Here is a 22,557-nt window from a genome sequence, read left to right on the forward strand (position 1 = left end):
AGGAAGGAAGGAAGGAAGGAAGGAAGGAAGGAAGGAAGGAAGGAAGGGAGGAAGGGAGGGAGGAAGGGAGGGAGGAAGGAAGGAAGGGAGGAAGGAAGGGAGGAAGGAAGGGAGGAAGGAAGGGAGGAAGGAAGGGAGGAAGGAAGGGAGGAAGGAAGGGAGGAAGGAAGGAAGGAAGGAAAGAGAGAGCAAGGGAGAAAGGACTTATGGATCTTCCCCTATTATATATATTCAAAGAATGAAACTGACTTTGATATAGTCATGCCTCACTATTAACCAATAAAAGTGTTTTCATAAAGCTTAGTATGAATTGAACATTTGAAAATTAAATTAATCAGTTTTTTATGAAATTAGGAAACTTTTTATTTAAAGGATGCAGTTATGAATCTTTTTGCAAAGTAAATAATCTCCTTAAATTTGTATTTTCATATAAATGCAAAGTTTAATCATATTTCCTCAAGGCAAGTACTCTTGTATTAGCCTAAACTAAACACAATTCAAATTTATTGTATGTATTATAATAATGTATTAATCTATTTCAGAAATTATTTATATTTAGTTTTTGATTATCCATTTTTGAGATTATCTCTATTACTAAAACTCTTTTCTTGATGTGGATAATAAAAAGTTGACATGTAAATAAATAAAATAAATCTGTATTCACTGATACATATATTTGCAAGACCTACACCTCACAAACTAACTTGTTTAGCTTGGAATGGGAGAAATTTGTCAGCAATGAAGCCTACCACCATATTACTCTTCTAGGTGAAACATACAGGGAATGGGTGTTTGAAACTCTTATGACCCTGGTTAAATGCTCACTTATACTAGATAGACATACTCACCTTTTATAAACTATGTGACTTTGGGAACATTATTTAATTTCAATGGATTTCAGTCGCCTCATCTACAAAATGATTGGGTTGAGCTACATAATATCTAAAAATCCTTCAGCTCTAAAATTATATAATCTTAAGATTTAATAGCTTATCCTTTCTACTAGATCATAAGTCCTTTGAGGGCAGAAACCATGCATTATTTATCCATAGATCTCCTACAGGGCCTATCACATAGTAGGCAACATTAAAGAAGAAGGAAATGTCAATGGGAAATGTATGTGCTAAGGCAAAGATAAGGCAGGGTGTAAGCCAAAAATTAATAAAATGTGTGTGATGTTATCAGGAGGGACTGAATGGCCACTCTGGCAAATTTAGAAACCATAAATAGCTTACAGCATAATATACCATGAGGAATAGATGTGGAAAAGTCTCTGGTTTCTTTGAGCCTGTTAGGGAGTTTTGCTATGCAAATACTGGAGAAATGTTCCGGTATTGTTCCATATTAGGCATGAAGTATCAAATTATTTCCTAACCAGTTATTCTTCAGCAAAAGTAATTCCAGCTCTATAATGGGGACATAGCCTGCAGCAATTGTTCAAAAGTACAGCTTTCAAAAACACCTTCACTATTTTTCCCTAACCCAAATGATTTATATCAGTCAGGCTTTCCCTCAGTTTCCATGTTTTTATTTGCTGTAGGCAAAATTCTGCTTGACAAGAGAAAATGTTCAGGTACTAGAAAATCAAAATATCATTTTCACCCTGGCTCATCATGCAGACTCTCATACTCTGTAAATCATTTAAAGGACTCAAAGCAATGGTATTAAAAACCAAGGCTAACATGGCATTTATAAGACAGATTCTCAAGAATTTCAGTAACATTTTACAAAAAAAAATTAAGCTGCAAAGAAGCTTCCATTACATGTTCTCATCCTGTATGAGCTGCCTGAACAAGGCTGCCTGACAGTAAATTCAGTCTATACATAGAGATGATACCTACAACATGTTCGTCAGCAAAATACAATACCCAGGGTATTGAACCCACTATTACTGCAACTATGTCAGGCTTCATTACTTTGAATGCAGCCAATTTCACTGAGAAATTTTCCTTCTCTTCTATAATATCAGCTACTTTAAGTAGTATAAGTCTAACTCTTCCCTCCCTCCTTCCCCTGGACATACTGAAAATATTTAGATCCCATTGCATTCTGAAATTTTTACAAAGTCCACACAATTCCTTTGCTTCAATTGAAAATAGCATAGAAAAAATGTCTCCCATGTGGCAATATGACTAAACCTAGTGAATGACACATGCAATATTTGACAGATTTGCATACAATAACCCAATACATGGATTGTAGGCACTGAAGCTCACCAATGTTCGCTACACTGACTGAACATATGAAAAGCACATTACTCCATTTTTTTTTATAAAGTGAAGTATTTTGAGAATGTATTAGTTAAGCAAAGACTTTAGAAGACAAGCCAGACAATGAATTATCTAGGGAAGAAAGGGAAGGATAGTAAGTGTTTGATTAAGCACCTACTCTGGGCCAGGCACAGGGCTAAGCACTTTAGAAATATCATCTCATTGATCATCACAACCACCCCACCCCATGAGCCAGGTGCTATTATTATCCCCATTTTACAGATGAAAAAAAACTGAAGCAGACAGAGTGACTTGCTCAGGGTCACAAAGCTAGGGATTTTCTGAGGCCAAATGTAAATTCAGGTCTTTATGACTCCAGGTCTCCTGCTCCAGCATTATGCTAGGTTATATGGAGGATATAAATGAAATATTGACATAGTTCCTGATCTCATGCAACTTATAATTTAACTGGGCAGTGAGAACTAACAGACTTGGGTGGGGGTTATGGTTAAGGGTGCAGTGCAGTGCCCTCATGATCTCGAAAATCTGTATAAAATTTTTTGGCCCTCCTTTCATACCAGAGAAGAAGTCTGAATTATTATGGTATTAAAAGATACAATATGTTGATATTAAACAATACCTCACATATACTTTATGCATTTCTGAATTTCTAAACTTTCTGTTTCATCTGCTGGCTTTTGCATGTCATCTACAGCTTCCACAAAACTCCCCAAAAATTCTCATTTAATTTCTTATGCCAACTTGCAAGACATCAAAAATGCAATAGGGAAAGTCACGATGTGGAAGGATAACTGCCTATTTAGAGTTCAAAGGCCTAGGTTCAAATGCTTGCCATCTAGTAGTATCTGTGCATCCTTGAAGAAGTTACTTAATCTCTCTAAGCCTCAGTTTCCACATTAGTAAAATGAAGGTTTGGACCAGATGATCGGTCACCTCTAAACCTATAATCCAATGAGCTCAGTGGGGCTAGAATAGTATTCTGACCTCATGGAAGTATTCCTAGAGGAGACAGAATTGAACTGGGCCTTGAAGGATTGGAGAGGATAAGATAGAGGGAGGAGAAAGATGACAGAATTCTAAGTAAGGGAAATAGTAAAAGGAAAATCACAGAGTCAGGAATCCCGTAGCATCTTTTTTAAGAGCAGTGGGAAAAATAGCCTAACTAGAGTGCAAAGTGCTTATTGCAGAACTGAGAGAAATATAATTGGATGGGTAGAGTGGGGCCAAAAATCTGGAGGACCTTGAAAGCCCAGCATGGGACTTTAGGCTTGATATGTAGTGAGAAAGAGAGAGCCATTGAAAAATGGTTGGGCAGGAGACCGACGTGATTGAAGTTAGCTGTTGGAACTCAATGCCCAGAGGAAGTTTATGGTTAAAAGTCAGAGACTACGAAAATTCTCTTCTAATGCCTCTTCATTCTGAATGTGATCTCTGTCAATCAAATGGATCAGCTAAAAATCGCCTCTTATGATGAGTAAATGAACAAACTGTTCAAGCAATACTTTTCTCTGTAAGGGGCTTAGGCAATTTCAGTCCTGTGGCTAACCCTTCACCTCCTTCCCATTACCAAATAGAGATATTTGGTGCTTGTGAAGTAAGATGTGCTGATACTGACATTGAACTATACTATATAGAACAGAATGAGCAGGTTTTGATGTAGAACTTAGGCAAAATACTCACTGCCCCATCTGCAGAACAGTCTTGTTTTTTACAAGGTTTTCTTAATGCAGAGAACATTCAGAGTGTGTTGTTCTCATTTTTGCAAGAACTCAATCAAAATTTCAGCCCAGGTTCATTACTGTAACTGCAGTGTTACCCATCCCTTAGAAAATCATGCTCTTTTTTTCTCCTACATTTGGGCTCAACAGCAAACAAAAGTACTTTGCCAAGGTACCAACTAGAACTAGAACTAGGGTGGAGTAATCAGAGCTTTCTCCAAGGCACTGAAATTTCAGGCTACAAAAATTTAACATATGCAGTTTTTCTTTAATGTAGGAACACCTAAAGTAATTAATTCTCCTCACTTCTCAATTGCTTTTGCAAGTGAAGTATAATGAATAGATAGCTGGCCTCAAAGCCAAGATGACCTGGGTTCCTATCTCTGGAATATATTACCTATACGGCACTGGGCAAACCACTTCATCTTTCAGTGCTCTAAACAACTCTCCAAGACTATAAGTTGCAGGGAAAGTACTACATTAATAGTAGGGAAATATACATTACTAGAGGGAGTTACCTCATCCAAGAGTTCCTTAAGTCACAGATCCTGTACCCCATCCTATTATTTGCATAATGTGAATTATACAGTTTGTTGGAGGTGTTTCTGCCTCTTCCAGGCATGCTCTGTATTGCTGTGATGAAGCAGTGACCCTTCTCTTTCCAAAGCCAACTCCTTTCTATGTACTCTTGATCCCCTCCATTCTTCTCCTGTGTGATATTCCCACAATCATCCTCTTTCTCAATCTTCCATTTTTCCTGTCTATTGATTCCTTCTCTTCTGCTTATAAATATGCCTCTTTTCTATTCATTAAAAATATAGAAGACCTCACTTGACCCTTCCCCACCCTCAAGCTATCATTCTCTATTATATCTTCCCTACCTTTTGTAACCCAACTTTCTAGGAAAAAAGCCATCTGCTCTCATTTCCTCCACTTCTTCTCCTCACTCACTTCTCACCCCTTTGTAATCTGTAAATTTCACTACTCACCTTAAACTGATCTCTCCAAAGTTATCGGCAATCTCTAAACTTCCAAATCTAATTTTTCTCAATTCTCATTCTTTTTTTACCTCTCTGAAGCATTTGACATTGCTTACCACCCTCTTCTCCTGGACACTCTTGCCTCTAGGTTTTCAGGACACTAATTTCTCTTGGTTCTCCTCTTATTTGTATGCCTGATCTTTCTGTCTCCCTTGCTGAACCCATATCATACCCTTAATTATAGGTGGAGTGCAGATCTCTGTTCTGTCTTTTCTTTTCATAGTACATTCTCAGTGATCTCATCAGTTCCTATGGGTTGATACATAAATAACTCCTAGATCTGGCCTCTTTCCTAATCTCCAGGACTACATTACCTATTAGATATTTTAAACTGGATATCCAGAATGCACCTGAAACTCAACATGTCTAAAATATAACTCATTATCTTTTCCCCAAAATCCACCTCTCTTCCGAATTTCCCTATTTCTATTGAGAACATCATCATCACAACCTTGGAGTCATCCTTAATTAATCATTCTTTCTCATCCCTCCCCCCTGCCCATATCTAATCAATCTAATCAATTATCAAATATTAAGTCTAATTCCATAATATCTCTCATATCCATTCCCTTCTCTCTATTCTGAGGCCAGCCTCTTAATTCAGGCCCACATCACTTCTTGTCTGAATTACTGAAAAAAAGAGAGAGAGAGAGAGAGAGAGAAAGAGAGTCCTGGCTATTCTCTTTGCCTATCACGTAGCCTCTCTTGAAACCATCCTCCACACAGTTGTCAAAGTGATATTCAGAAAGTACAAGTCTGACCAAGTCAATATTATATGTAATAAACTCTAGTGCAAGGGTGGGGAACCTGTGGCCTCAAAGCCACAAGTGGCCTTCTAGGTCCTTAACTGCAGCCTTTTGACTCCTCTGATCAACTATCTGATTCCAACTCTTTTCCAGCCATATAATATAGTACTCCCCTTCACACATCCTACAAACTAGCCAAAATAGCATTCTCATTGCTCTTCACAAATAATACTCTCCTCTCTTATCTTCTTGCCTGGAATGTACTCTCTTCTCACATGTGCCTCCCTAAAACTAAAATCCCTGGTTTCCTTCCAAATTCAACATCAGCTTCTATGTGAGAGAAATGATTATTAATAAACCAATGTCTTGGAGAGATTCAGAGCTCTCACCTTCTTCCAAATTCCTGATTTTAAAGGGTTCAGTCTCTTGAAGTATAATATCTGCATTTTAATCTTTGGTTTTCAAAGCATCAGCTAATGAGACCAATTATGTTATAAGTGGAACTAATAGTTTTTATTTCCCAAGGGAACATTCTGAAAAATTATAGCTGTCTTCTGGACACTTAATATGTGATCTCAGACTTCAGCAAAAGAAATGTCAGATGCTGTGGCTTAATGAAGAAGGAGATTTTCGGGAAAATAGGAGAGAGTTTTCAATAATTCTTAGGTCATCCTGGATTGGGCAATCACCTACTCTGCCCAGTCATAGGTTTATCTCTGATTTTTCCATCAAATCTATCCCAATTAATCAAGTTTTCTAGAGAAATATAATTAAAAGGAAACCCAGATGCAAAAAAAAAGAGGTTCTGCTAGTCTGAAATAAAAAGATAAACTGAAAACAAAAGTCATATGACCAAAGTAGGTACCTTCCTAAAGTGGTAGGAAGATGGAAAAAAAGAGAGGACAAACTGACAACTGAAAATATCTCGTAAGTTTGAGGAAAGGGAGAAAAATACCATATTACCAGAAATTCAGAACGGCAGTTTAAATTTTATTTGAGGAAGAAAAAAAACACTAGGAGATAGGATTTTAAAGAATTTTCATTCATTAGCAATTTTTTTTAAAGTTAACTCTAATTTTGAGGAGCTATAAAGGAAATATTTGAGGTTGGTTTCCTGGACAGTCTTCTCCCTTTGATATATGGCTTTCCTGAACAAAATAATTCATAATTTTGTCATTGATTGAAATAACTCAAGGTTCTCACACCCACCCCACCCCTCCAATGTGCCTTAAAAGAAAAGATTTGCTAAGTCAAAAATACAACTTACATAAACAAAAATAAATTATGTAGAAAGTCCATAGTTTGGGTAGGTATTCTAACCCTCTCTCTGGGTAGATAAAAATAATTGTTAAAAACAATCATGAAGACTATTGGATATTACATGTTTATCTTATCATTATCTAAACATATAAATCTATAGAATTTAGGTGTTGGGAAATATTTGAGGAAATTATTGCAGTAAACATTTAATTTCCTACAAAGTTAAAACCATAAGCCAATGAATTCTTAATGACATCAACATGGGTGTCCTAGGTATGCCTGACATTTGTTGGTATTCAGAGTATTGTTAAATCTTTGTATGATTAGGATAGACTGGTCAGTGAAGAAACAGTCCTTGGATCTTTCACAGATATTCCTTGCTTGATTTCGTCTATCATATAGAACTCTGATTTCTAGCAGGCCTAATTGCCATTGATGAGAGATTTGTATAGTGTGATGATGAAAAGTCTTCTAACTGGTCATAGAGCAAGAAGAAGTCATGACTCAGGTGCTGCTAAGTCACAACTAAGAGTACATAAAGGGGTAACTTGCTCTCATTCCTTTGCAATTCTGAATGAGGCAGAACTACTTTGAGCTGGTCCTAAGACCTGAATGGGACAGAGACAGAGTGTTTGTTTCCCATTTAGCCATGGTAGCTGTGAGCACACAGCTCTCATCATCTTTGTGTTTATTCTTTCTTCATTTTAGGTGAATGAGTGTTCAAGGACAGAAGGTTCTCCAGCCTACGCTCCTGACTCTCCTTCTGTACCTTCTCTGCAATGTTCCAGAAACCTGAAGCTCACTTCAGTCTTGGACTTCACATACTAGAAATACCCTCTGATTGAGCCCTTCCCACCCCACCTTAAGCCCCTTATGATTGACTGGTTCCTCCCAGAATGATCATTTTAAGGAGGATGCTCAGGCCACTCGTATCTTCATTTCTCTCTGTACTGCACTCCTGATCCTCCTCCTGTACTTTCTCTACAATGTCCCATTTTTACAATACCTTAATTTTTCACCCTACCCCCTAATTTCTGGCTTCTTCTCCCATCAGAATGTAAGTTTCTTGAAAGCAAGGACTGTATTTCTTTCTGCTTGTATTTGGATTTGTAGCGTATCTCAAACTAGATATCTCATAGGCATTTTCAAGGCAACATGTCCAAAACTGAAGTCATTTTCTTTCCTTCCAAAGCCTCCTCCCTTCTAAACTTCTCTATTCCTATCAAGGGCAACATCATCCTCCTAGTCACCCAGACTCATAATGTTGGTGTCATCCTCAATTCTTCACTTTCTCTCACCCTCTCATATGCCATTTGTTGCCAAGTTTTATCAGTTTTACCTTTTTAACATCACTCTTATACACCCCATTCTTTTCCCTGACATTGCTACCACCCTGGCACAGACCCTTATCACCTCATACCTGGACTATTGCAATAGCCTTTTGGCTGATCCTTCTACCCTGTCTCTCTACATTACATTCATCTTCCATTCAGGTGTCAAATATATCTTCCTAAAGTACAGATCTGACCTACACTACAGTCATCCTCCATTCAGCTGTCAAGTATATTTTCCTAAAGTACAGATCTGACCATGTTATATGTCCCCCACATTCAATAAACTCCAGTGGCCAATGGCCCCACATTTACCTCCAGGATCAAATATAAAACTCTCTGTTTGACATTCAAAGTCCTTCATAACCTGTAACCCTCCTATTTTTCCAGGTTTCTTACACATTAGTCCCTCCCAACACCCCTACCACGTACCCTGTAACCCAGTAACACTGGCCTCCTTGCTGTGCCTCACACAAGGCACTCCAACTCTAGACTTTGGGCATTTTCACTAGCTGTTTTCCATTCCTGTAATACTCTCCCTTCTTATATACACCTTATGGCTTCCATCGCTTCCTTCAGATCTTAGCTAAAATCTCATCTTCTGCAAGAAGTCTTTCCTGATCCTCTTTAATACTATTGATAAACTCCAGTTTATCCTGTAATATCTTATTTGTAAATAATTGTTGTGATTGGAGTGTAAGTTCCTTGAGAGCAAGGCTTTTTTTTCCTTTTTTCTTTTGCTTTTCTTTATATTCCCAGTGCTTTGCACAATACCTGACACATAGGAGTCACTTAATAAATTCTTATCAACTGACTATTGAGCTACAGGAAATAATAAAGAGGATCATTTCAGAGGAACTTGGGAAGACTTGTATACACTGACACAAAATTAGAACCAATAGAATAATTTATACAATAAAAACAATATTGAAACACAAACAACTTTGAAAGACTTAGGAACTCTGATCAGTACAATAAGCAACTATGGTTCCAGAGAAATCATGATGAAATATGCTACCCATCTCTTGTCAGAGTATACATGGGAAGTTGGTTTACTTGACCATGCAAGTTTCTAACAGGGAATTTGTTTTTTTATTGCCTCTCAATAGGAACAGGAAAGAAGAAGGAAGATGTATAGAAGGAGATTTTTGTTGATTTAACAAAATAAAATTTAACTACAAGAAAAAAAGATAAAAGCACAGTAAAAGTACTTACATGACTTCCCAATTTAATACAGTCTGCTACCTTCCTCCTATTCAATTCTGGTCCCAAATCATTCTTGAAAAAAATTCATATTAATAAAATAGTTGTATGGAGTTATTTTGACAATATCACATCTTTATTTATTTTTCCAAGTTTTGTTGTTTTCCCACTATTGTATCATAAATCTGAGCAGGAACACTGCCTCTCTTTAGACTATGTGTTTATGTCCTACTTGACTTAGCCTTGGGTCAATCTATCACCATTTACAGTTCCCGCAGAGAGGATAACTAGTCAAGATCTTTACTACTCCTGTAACCAATCAAAAAAGAAGACAAGACTGAACCCTTGTGGTTCTAACCTTCTGGATAGAACTCAAAATAGCCACACAACTCACACAAAGGTTTAATCAGGGGCCAAATCCTAATACCAATGCATCCTGTGGTCACAAAGGAAAATCCTAGCTATGATTTCAAGTCCATATCTTTAAACAACACCAGAATAATTATATCATTCACTGTGCCTCAGAAGAATGATAGCAACTGACGTCAAAACAATCACCATCTCTGTTTGATTCTTGGCCCTTACATAAATGTATTGCCTCAATGTATTTTTTTTCCCTAGAAGTATAATTCCAAGTAGCTATTCTGCAGGTTGGTGATGAATGTCTTCTGCACCAGTATGAGCTTTCCCAGGTAGAGTTGATATATGAACACAAGGATTTAGCTACCCAAGGCTCATGTCTCTATGTATATTACTAGTCCTTTGATAAAACAGGAACTTGTCCACCCCTAGTAATCTGCCACTTCTGTTGTTTGATGTTTACTTTCTCTTTCCTAAAATGTAGTTGATACTGTATGTGTATTATATATGTATATATATAATATGTATGTATGTGTATATACAAATACACACACCTATATACACACAATTATATATGTGTTATATATACATATTTTATATATACATATATACACATATATGTATGTATATATGAATGAATGTGTATTATATACATACATACATACATATATACATATATACATACATGTGTGTGTGTGTGTGTGTGTGTATGTGTATATATATATATCCAGTAAAAATAACTGCTACTTTGTACTTTTTGGCACAGTGGATAGAGTGCTGGGCCCAGTGTCAGGAAAATGTGGGTTCAAATCCAGCCTCAGGCAATTACTAGCTGTGTGACCCTGGGCAGGTCATTTAACCCTGTTTGTCTCACTTACATTATCTGTAAAATGAGCTGGAGAAGGAAATGGTAAACCACTCCAATATCTTTGCTAAGAAAACCCCGAAAGGGGTCATAAAGAGTCAGACAAGACTGAAAACTACCAAACAACAATAACTTTTTATGTGTTCTATTTATCTATTTGTATTAAGTCCCTAAAATGATAGCACCTGGTAAACTTATCGCTAGTTTCTATAGAAAGAAATTGGGTTTTGATGATAATGATAATTAATAATAATATAAATTATATAGTCCTTCAAAATTTGTAAAGAACTTTACAAATATTACCTCATTTTATCTTCCCCCAAATCCAGAAAGTGGGAAGGGAATGATGTTGTTATTCCCATTTTACAGATGGAGAAACTATGGCAGACCAAAAATAAGTGACTTTCCCAGGGTTACACTGGCAGTAAGTATCTGAAGCTGGATTTGAACTCAGGTCTTCCTGGTTCTGGACTCAACTCTATTCCTTACAACAGCTGTCTTTCTTGAACTTATAGCAAGACAAGGAAAGCTCGAACTTTTAGAAGTTTCAAGGGACAAAAAGCCACTGTGAGGAATTCAGGTTAGTCAAAACACCACTGAAGAAGCTCTCTTTTGCCAACTAGGGTAACTGAAACTTTAATGAAACTCCGAATCATAGTCAATGTCATTTATTGAAATGACCAGGCCAAAGCATAGGACCAAGCAACCCTCAGAAACAGTCTGTGAAAAATGTATTGTCCTCTACAAATGTGAATTTTATCATCATTATTACAATTAAAAACATTTCTACATTTATTTTATAACTTGAGCAAAGAATATCATACACAGCCAGTTTCTGAAATCTGGAAATATAATCATATGCACTAAAGTTGCCAATCACCCTATGCTGTAGACTCACAGAGACCTATTTCTAACAAGGACACTCACAGTTCATTTTTTTTAAATTACAAGTCAAGGTATATCAGATGTGAACAGCTGACCCAGTTTCCAAAATAAACATCAGGCTTCAAGCTGTCACCAGCTGACTAAAACTAAATCCAGGAAAAGAAAGAAGCATATTCCCACTCCGTTTCTTACTATACCATCTCCACACCTGGAACAGTAGAAGTGGCACATCAAGAAATAACTTTAAAATGGAAGTCAGTTATATAACTGGGTTTTTCTGATTCGCAGATCAAGTGTTTTATACGATAGATGGAATGTTTCCAAGAAATCTCATTACTATCATCAAACCTTTAAAAAACGATAGCAACTCATTTAAAAAAAAAAGTGTATAGATATTGCCCGGCAATTCTATCTTTTTTCTACAGATAGCAGAAACCACTCTCATCTCCCCATCTCTAAGGCATTTTATTCATAAAGCAAATCCCTAATCATCAGAGACCCTAATCATAGGAAACCCCAAATCTCAGAATCATAATTCTGATCCCAGAATGTTTTCTTCCCCTTCTAGCAAAGAGGACAGACCACATCCCAAGTAGGATTCCTATATTTTAAAATGAACACCTTTCACCCCAGCTTATTCCTAATGACTCAATTCCCATTCCTGCAGAGACCTCTTCACTGATCATGCATTTCTTCCTCCCCTAAACATTATATACCAGATTATCTTTTCAAATCTTCACTGGAAAACACAGGCACACAACTATAGTTTATAATTCACTTGTTTCCCATTTCATAAAGAGGCATAGAAGGTACTAAACCTAAACACACTTTACATAAAAAAAAATAGAAATGTGGAGTTGAAAGGAAAATACAGTCTACCTTGAAAGTCAAAAGAGTAGGTTTTTTTTTCTTCTCTACGTCATCCCAATCTAGTCACAGTAATATACCTTCAAACCAATAATAGAAAATTGCAGATGGCAAGTACATTTGAGATCATTCAGTCCAGGAGTCCTTAACTTGTTGTCCACAGATCCCAAGAGATCCATAGATAGATTTCAGTGGGCCTGTGAATTTTTTTTTTTTTTTTGGCTAGGCAATGGGGTTCAGTGGCTTGCCCAGGGTCACACAGCTAGTAATTGTTATACATCTGAGGTCGGATTTGAACTCAGGTCTTCCTGAATCCAGGGCCAGTGCTCTATCCACTGTACCACCTAGCTGTCCCTGGCCTATGAATTTAGATGGAAAAAAATACATATATTTATTTTCACTAACAACTAGGTGAAATCTAGCATTTCCCTTCATTTTTAAACTATTCTGAGAAAGAGATCCATAAGGATCATGAGATTGCCAAATGGGTCCAGGACACAAAAAACAAGATTAAAAATCTTTGATGTACTATGGATAAGGGAAGAATTTAGGACCAAATAAAATATAAAGAGTATTATAAAATGCAAAATAGATAATTTTGGTTTTGTAAAATTTAACATTTTTTGCACAAACAAAACCAGTGCAACCAAAATTAAAAGGAAAGCAAAAAACCAGGGCAGTGGAGGGGCGGGATTTGCAACAAGTATTTCTGATAAAGGTCCCATTTCTGAAATATGTAGAGAACTGAGTCAAATTTATAAAAACACAAGTCACTCCCCAAGTGATAAATGGTCAAAAGATATGAACAAGCAGTTTTCAGACAAAGAAACCAAAACTATCTATAGTCATATGAAAACATGCTCTAAATCACTACTAATTAGAGAAATGCAAATTATAACAACTCTGAGGTAACTCCTCACACCTATCTGATTGACTAATATGACAAAAAGGAAAAATAATGGATGTTGGAGGGGATGTGGGAAAACTAAGACACTAATGCACTGTTGGTGGAGTTGTGAATTGATTTAAACATTCTGGAGAGCAATTTGAAACAATACCCATGCCTTTTGATTCAGAAATATTATTGCTAGGTCTATATCCCAAAGAAATCCCTAAAGAAAAGAAAAAGGACCCACATGTACAAAAATACTTATAGCAGTTCTTTTTGTGGTGGCTAAGAATTGGAAATCATAGGTTAGCCCATCAATTGGGGAATGGCGAAACAAGCTGTAGTATATGTTCATGATGGAACATTATTGTACTATAAGAAATGACAAGTAGGATGATTTCAGAAAAAACTTGTAAAGACTTACATGAACTGATGCAAAGTGAAGTGAACAGAACCAGGAGAAAATTGCACACAGTAATAGCAGTACTGTAAAATGAAAAACTGTGAATGACTTAGCTCTTCTCAGCAATACAATGATCCAAGACAATCCCAAACGACTAATGATGAAGCATACTATCTGCCTTCAGAGAAAGAACTGATACTATTTGAATACAGATTGAAACATGCTATTTTTCACTTTCTTTCTTTCATTCTCTTTCTTTTATTTGAATCTTCTTGTACATAATGACTAATATGAAAATGTTTTACATGATTACACGTGTATAATCTATATCTGATTGCTCACCGTCTCCAGAATGGGGGAAGGTAAGAGGAAGGTAAGGATAGAATTTAGAACACAAAACTTAAAAAAAATAAATGTTAAAAAGTTGTCTTAACATGTAATTAAGTAAAAAAAAATAAAATATATTAAAGAAAAAAACCTGACCTAGTCCATCCTCACACATACCCCCATTGTATAGGTGAGAATACTGAGACCCAGAAAGCTTACCTGCTTTGTACAAAGTCACACTTGCCCTTTTCTATATTCTAACTTACCATAATATTGAAAATCCCTGCTCACTTTCCACTTCTTTCTGTTTCCTTTGAGGGAATGGTCAAGATAATATGACAGAGTGACAATGGTTGTTAATCACATTTAAAAGTACCAAGTGAATTGTCTCAGTTCAGTTTAAGTAGCTACATGGAAATACAATTTTCCCTGCACAAACATCCCATTGGCAGATGTCCCTGCCATATGTTTAAATATGCTAAACAATTTGCTTTGTATATTATAAACCATGCTAAATACTAAAGGAAGTTACAGGATGATTTGGCTATCAATTACATCCTATTTGCAAATTATCATACATGTGACAGGATTTTTTCCTTACAGATTTTTAAGGCAAATCTTTATTTCTATAAGTTCCTGCTTATCATCTTTTATAATCACAGGCAATAGCTGTCACCAGTCAGGAAGTAAAGGGAAAGGAAGGTCGCATGATCAACAAGATGATGAGGAAGTTCTTTTCCACGTATTTTTCTCTAACCTAACAACTTCAAAAGAAAGAAAATATGTACCAATCTAGAGTAATCAAAGCTAGATCTAGAAAATAAGACAGAAATACTTCATAAAGTAAAAGCCTCATTAAATACCATTGAACAACTGAAATTCTTAGAGTTTCTTCTCAGCATCTGTTTCCAGCCAAAGCCACTTACCAGACATAGCCAAGACAAACAACATCACAAACTTATCTTTGAGGGTTCAGTTATGATGGCCCCTCTTGAGTTTTCTCAGCTAGGTGGCACAGTAGACATAGAATCAGGCCTGTAGTCAGGAATTCAAATCTGGCCTCAGACACTTATTAGCTAGCTGTGTGATCCTGGGCTAGTTACTTAACCCTGTTTGCCTCAGTTTCCTCATCTGTAAACTGAGCTGGAGAAGGAAATGGCAAACTACTCCAATATCTTTGCCAAGAAAACTCCAAATGTACAGTGGCCATGGTAGATGAATACAACAAATTGTCCTTAGAGACCTTATTACTGAAGACTTTCTCATTCTCATACTCAAACTTCATGAAGAGTCGGAAATGATTGAAATAACTGAATAGCAACAACTTGAATTTCCTCACAGTTGTTGTTTGTTCTTTGTTTTTTGAAGAGGACCAATGACATCATGGGATGATGTCATGAATTGCACATGAATTAGATTTAAGCGAGGCAGAGTTGCACAAAGTGGTCAACCTTACTCTCTCTTCCAGAGTCCAGTGGCAAGACAAAAGTCAGGATGACTGGCCATGGCCTGGAATGTGTTGAATGATGTTTGTGTGTTCGATGTTTGATCAAGCCCTAAGTGCTCCATGGCACCTTCTTCAGTTGCCTTCATAGCTGCTGTAGCAAATTGTTCTCATTCACCCATCCACTGGAAGAAGTCTTCACATGTTTGGGGTAGACATTTCCCCTAACTCACCAATGTAGTCCATCAGTTACCCCTCAACCTGGTTTAGCCTTTATGCTAAGACAGCTCTACTTGGGTATGGCCACTGTGCATGCTATAGTTTCTTAGAGCTACAGGTGAGAGTTGGGTGATAAGTGAACACCAAAGGTAGACAAGCAGCTCAGGAAAGGGCTCAGCAATTCCTCACACCAGAGGAGCTAATCCTTCCTTAACACCCCATGCAGTGTGACAATCTGAATTCCTGAAACACACATGAGGTGGAAGACATTGAAGCTACCCAGTTACATGAAGAAAAGGAACTGCAAGAAGTGGGGAAATAGAGTTGACTAGAGGAAAAGTCCTGAGCAGTCAACTGCTACTCCAAAATATCCACATTCTTTCAAGTTTAATCTGCATTATTAACATTTTCTCTATCACTTTCTTAAATATAAACAATCAACAAAACAAATCCTGATTTGTAGCTTTTGCTCATTTCCAAGATACAAATGCTCACACAGAAAATTTGACAAGCAGCACAGTTTGAGCTAGCTCCAACACACCTCTGGTTCTAAGAGATTCTATGCCTGAGGGAAGGGTGTCTAGAAACAGAGCTGGCCTTAATCCTCTCCACAAATTTTGCTCTGGGTGGGGAAATAATCAAGTCTCTCTACAGCCTCAATTTTAGAAGGTGTTAAGTGAATTGCTCAAGGCGATTCAGGTAGCAATAGTCCATCAGAATCTGAACAAGGGTCCTTTGATTCCAAATGAAGCACTTTCTCCATTGTCTTTGTACTATGACTTTCCTTTTCTCCTATGCCCCTGCTTACTTTATGCCCCCTAGTAACTAGCTGGACCCTACAACACTCTTCCACTAGTGTTTCCCTTGGCTTGATCCAGAGATAGGGCCAGAGCAGGAATAGCCTGAGATGGTAAATGAGAACTTTCCATGTGGCCTACACAAATAGCAAGTCAGTTAAACAGGAATGAGAAAGTCTTCAGTAATAAGGTCTCCAAGGACAATTTGTTGTGTTCATCTACCATTTGTCACAATTAACATAATGCCTGTGTCAGTATTTATTTAAGCTCTCCTTTGTGATACTAACCTAGTCCTCTTTGTTTTTCTGAAGAAGACAGTGTGGTACAGTAAAAAGAGCATGGGACCTGGGTTCAAATCCTGTCTGATTTTGGGTGAGTCACAACCCCTCTATACTTTGATTTCTTTATCTAGAAAACAAAGGAGATGGCTGCTAAGGTTCGTTCCAGCTGGGCATCTACGACCCTTTCGGGGCAAGCTTCCACTGTGAATAGCTCCCAATCTTTGCAGTGTTTTCCATATGGAGAATGACTGAATCTGAGCGATGAATAGTAATGGCATTACTGTGGTAAAATACACACACACACACACACACACACACACACACAAACTATGGGTTTCCTAAGTGCACTGTTACAGGGAATTACTTAGCTCTATGAAGGTTTTTGCACTGCTTTACAAAAGAAGCTAATTACATAAATTTGAACAAGAGAAGGAGAGAAGGGAAAGTGGTAACATCACTTACATGTAAGTTGTGTAACTTTTTTTTAAATTTATATCTTCTGCCTTAATACTTGTTCATTTTTCCTAGTTATCAGAGACATAATGGCTCCCTCCTCTCCCTCCCTGATACCTAACAAGGTGAATAAAGGCTTTTTAGAGTCTCCCCAATAATTCAATAAGATTGGTACCGGTAATTCCAGGAGGGGAAGTACATCTTTGCACTGATTGAAATTCAGTTCAAATAAAACTACATACATTAAAGAAAAAAAAGTGTACAAATCAAAGTTTTTGAGTTAGATTTAATTATAACTTTTTAGGACTACATCTATTAGTCAAAAGTGAAGCACACCTACATTAAAGTTAGTTTTATTTACTGATCACACAAGAAATGGAAGGAAGGAGGTGACCAGAAGCTTGTGCAGGAATTCATCTTGTTATTCTAAACAATCAATAGGCTTGGGTTAATTCATATGTCAGTAATGTAGAGCTTGGCATAGGGTTCTGGACATGGCAGGTGCTCAGTAAACATTGGATGAGATGATGATGATGATGATGATGATGATGGTGATGATGATGATGGTGATGATAACTTATTGACTAAAGAAGTTTGAGTATGACCTTCTTAATTTTGATTTCATAAATGCAAGTAGACAAATACATTTTATATAGCTTCTACCAAGAACCATCCCCTATCACACCCACACCTTGACCTACTTAACCATCTGTGCCTACTGATATTCTAACCACCCTATAAAGTACAGTTCAAATACTGTTTTCTCTGAACTCTTAACAAGGAAATGATTTCTCCCTCTTCTTACTTCACAGACTTGGTACTTCTTTTATGAATTTATATTTTTCTAATTTGTATTATATGTTCCCATATATGAATCTGTCATAGTACCACTGCGGGGGGAGGGAGAGAGGATGAGGTAGAGGGGGGAGGAAGAAGAAGAGTCTGAGGAGGAGAGGGAGAGAAAGATGAAGGCAGGCAGAGAGGGAAGGAGGGAGAACAATGAAAGATATTTTAAAATATTACTTTTAAAATATACTTTTATTAATGCCAAGAAATTCTACTCTCTGGGACTCATAGGAAAAAAGCTGGCAAAAATCAAGTTTCATTTGTTAGAGTGAAGACTCAAAATGCCCAAGAACAAGAACATAAAGAAGATACAAAGCCCAGACCTTTCCTAGGGCACACAAACATTTAGTCCCAACTCAGATAATAAGGAATTTAAAAATCAAGATATTTTCCAAAAATATTTCATGAAGTGTTTACCAAATAAATCAACAAAAAAGATTATATGGATCTTTATCTCAAGCGAAAAGAAAGTTCTTTTTCACAACTTCCAGGCAATTAATTTTTAAAAATTTAACTCCTTGCTTACCTAGTGTTCGATAGCTTTAAAAAATCAAAAGACCCTTGTTTTACTAGCAATGAGGACATCATTATTGTCACTGATCATAAAATATTATGATGTTTTACAAAAGTCTAATCATATTCCAGTTGAGATACACTAAAACGTAAGCATATATTTCATAATTTTTTTTAAATCATGACTGCTGTCTACAACATCCCTAACAAAATGACTAGCCAATCTCATTATAAATCAATAATAGCTCATCTCCACAATTCAAGTCAACAAACTGTATTAAGTGCTTACTAAATATGAGGTATAGATACTTCTTATATCTGTCCCCTTCTCTTCACTGTGACTATGTAGTCACTGCCCTAGCTCTGGCCCTCACCATCTGTCACCTGGACTGTTGCCACAACCTCCTAATTGATCTCCTGGCCTCAAGTCCTTCACTTCTCCAAAACAGTCTTTGTACAGCTGCCAAATTGATTTTCCTGATCTGAACATATTACCTTACTTAATAAATTCCATTGGCTCCCTATTACCTCCAGAATCAAATATAACTCTTCCGTTTAGCATTTAAAGTCCTGGCCCCAAACTACAGTACCTTTTCAGCCATATTGAACATAGCACCTCTCCACACACACTGTGATCCAGACAAACTGGACTTCTTTCTGCTCCCCATACTGCAACTTGTAACAGTGTTTCTGTTGTCTTCCATGACTAGAATACACTATATCTTCTTTTCTAGCTCTCAAAATTCTTAGTCACCCTTAAGGCTTTTACCTCAAGTGTCTTTCCTGATCACCTCCTTGGTGACCACCTCCTTGGTAATCACCACCCAGCTATGGGGGTCTTCCCCAAAAAATCACATAGTATCTCTTTGGTCTATACCTCGCTATGTATATTCCGGTTCCCCTGGCTTGACTTTGAGGACAGGTACTTCTTTTGCCTTTATTTTTTTGAATCCCCAGAACTTAGCATAGTGACTGATACAAAGAAGGATCGTAATATGCTGATACATTGATTGTGTTATAACGTTCATAAAATACAACAATACTGTGAGTTAAGTATTACAAGTATCATATTGTCCATCTTATAGATGGGGGGAGAAAAGAGAATTAATGAGTTTAAATCATACAACTAGTAAGTGTCAGAGATTAGATTCAAACCCAGGGTTTTTTTGATCACAAGTCTAGCATTCTTTTCTCTATACTATATTTCTTTAAACCAGCAGTGTCAAATTCAAATAGAAATAGGGGCCATTCATCTGTATCTAAAGATCCCTGTGGGTTACATACTGATTTAGTTTTGAATTATTATATTGTTTATGGGTTTTTTGTATTTTTACTTATTTTATTAAATATTTCAAAATTATATTGATTATATCTGATTTGGGCCACACTTAGAGGTGTTGTGGGCAACATTTGGCCAACAGGTCATTTGCCATGATTGTTTTAAACAATTCCAATGATAGGAAGCTCAGGGAGCCACTAATATTTGGGACAGCTTAACATTTTCTTCCTTATTTTGAGCTGAAATCTGTTTTCCTGTAGCTTCCACCTATTTCCTGTATATTCCACCTTTAGGGCCAAAAATAAATTGAATGCCTTTCCACATGAAAAGCTTTCAAATATTTGAAGATTGTTATACTGCTTATTTCACATTTTTTTTGTCTAAATATCCCTGATTCTTCCAAACAATCCTTAAATCATATAGTTAGGTAGTCATATTATTCTGCCAACCACTATCTTCTAGAAATGTTTCAAGCTTGTCCATTCTAAAATGTGGATCCCAAAACAGGACAGGATACCCAGCTTGAGTCTGTATACCACTATCACTACAAAATATGCCTGTATTATTGCATTCTAGGATTGCATGAGCTCTTTGATTTTCCTTCATCAAAATTCCACATAATACTGAGTTTCTTGTCTGCTTAGAACCAAAATTATACATGAATTGCTTTCTAGACATACCCTACCCATCACACTCAATACTATACTTGTACAGGTGATTATTTGAACCTAGCTATAGGCCTCCATTTATCCCTATTAAGCTTATCTTGTGAGCTTCACTTTACTGCATTTCTGAATCTTGGTTCTATTAAGCAATGAATTCTTTTTCTTTTCCAGTCTTGTACCATCTACAAATTTGGTGAGCATGCCTTCTACGTCTTTCTTCATCTAAGTCATTGAAAATGATAATAGCATTACATTAAATTATACAACTGGTAGATATTTAACACATATCTATATTGCATTTTAAAAGCAGTTTTCAATATACATGCACATGTATTTGTGTGTATGTATATTGAAATTTTTTATCAGACCTGTAATTTCACTGGTATAAGATAGTACCCATAAGGAAACTCCCTCTGCCAATGTCAACAAACAACTGTGCTGCATCTTATGGAGAGTTGTGTGGGGAAACTGAGAAGTCAAGTGACTTGCCCAGGACCACATAGTATGTGGCAGAGGGAGGATTTGAATCCAGATCATCCTGACTCTGCTTTTGCACTTCTGTATGTGTAGAAGTTATCTATACATAGAATAAAAGTTACAAAAACAACTTTTCTAGTACTATAGTACAAAACAATGGTTGCAACAGATCAGAGTCTTAAAATTCATTCAAAAGCTTGTGTGGCTTTATTTTAATATTTCAAGAACTGTGATTAAGGGGGTCTTAATAAAGGAAGATAAAACTACTTACAGCCAACCATCATCATGGCCACTGAAAACATCTTCTCCACGTCGGTGGTTGGAGCTATGTTTCCAAATCCTATCGTGGTAAGGCTTGTCATGGTAAAGTAGAGCGAGGATACATACAGTGAGTCTTTGCTGGGTCCTCCTTCCCATGCCCCTGTACTGGTATTGTACTGATAAGGCGTTCCAATACTCATGGCCAATTGATAAAGCCAGCTATCATTTTGGATGCGATTTGTAACTTCATCAATGACTTCATAATCCCCAATGCTGTACCAAATGCAGGCTAGCCAGTGAGCGACTAGTCCAAACACACATACCAACAGTACCAATACAGCAGCACCGTATTCCAGATAATGGTCCAACTTCCTAGCAACCCGGCCCAGGCGTAAAAGACGTACCACTTTTAAAGAACTGAAGAGGCTGCTGATCCCCTGAAAAGAAAGAAATGATAGAATGACTTCTAAAAATCTGGTGAAAATGTGCATGATGCATTGACTCACCTTGAATGTCAAGATCCATTTATACTATGATAACAGACACATAAAATGTGCCTATAACTTGCCATGAAGTAAAGAACCTGAAAAATAAAGGAAGTATTCTAAAATAGGGATTTTTTTTTAAAAAACAAATTAGTGTTTTGTGCATTAGTAAGCACAGCAGACGTTTGTTAGCAAAGGAAAAATAAGATTCTTTTCAAAAAAGCAAAGAGTTTCAATAGGTCAGCAGATCTTGTCTTAATTTTGATTCTGACTTCAGGCTGCCTGGTGATACAGTATATAGAGTACAGGACTTGGAGGTAGATAGTTATTGTTCAGTCATTCAGTCATATCCAACTCTGGATTTTCTTGGCAAAGATACTGGAGTAGTTTGCCATTTCTTTCTTCAATGTGTCCTATTTAATGGATGAGAAACTGAAGTAAATAGGGGTTAAGTGACTTGCCCAGGGTCACACAGCTAATAAATGTCTGAGGCTGGATTTGAACTCAGATCATTGTGACACTAGGTGCTCTATCCTCTGTACCACCTAGCCACCCCTTGGAGTCAGATAACCTGAATTCAACTCAAATCCTGCTTCAGATACTTACTGGATGTGTGACTCCAGGCAAGTCACATAATCTCTCTCAGATTCTATTTCTTCATCTGTAATATAAGAATAATAATAGCACTTACCTCACTGGCTAAATGGGGACT

The 22,557-nt window shown here is 36.8% G+C and overlaps 1 protein-coding gene across 1 annotated transcript in view; it reads right to left on the reverse strand.

The window, feature by feature from the left end:
* Positions 1-22,557, reverse strand: part of KCNH5 (potassium voltage-gated channel subfamily H member 5) — a 446,545-nt gene that overhangs the window by 244,221 nt on the left and 179,767 nt on the right. The window contains exon 7 of the mRNA XM_027842861.1: positions 21,371-21,797. Coding sequence (XP_027698662.1) covers positions 21,371-21,797 — 427 coding nt within the window. The remainder of the gene's footprint in view (positions 1-21,370; positions 21,798-22,557) is intronic.

The sequence above is a fragment of the Vombatus ursinus genome, unplaced genomic scaffold (assembly GCF_900497805.2).
Source record: "Vombatus ursinus unplaced genomic scaffold, bare-nosed wombat genome assembly UNPS02014893.1, whole genome shotgun sequence".
NCBI lineage: Eukaryota > Metazoa > Chordata > Mammalia > Diprotodontia > Vombatidae > Vombatus > Vombatus ursinus.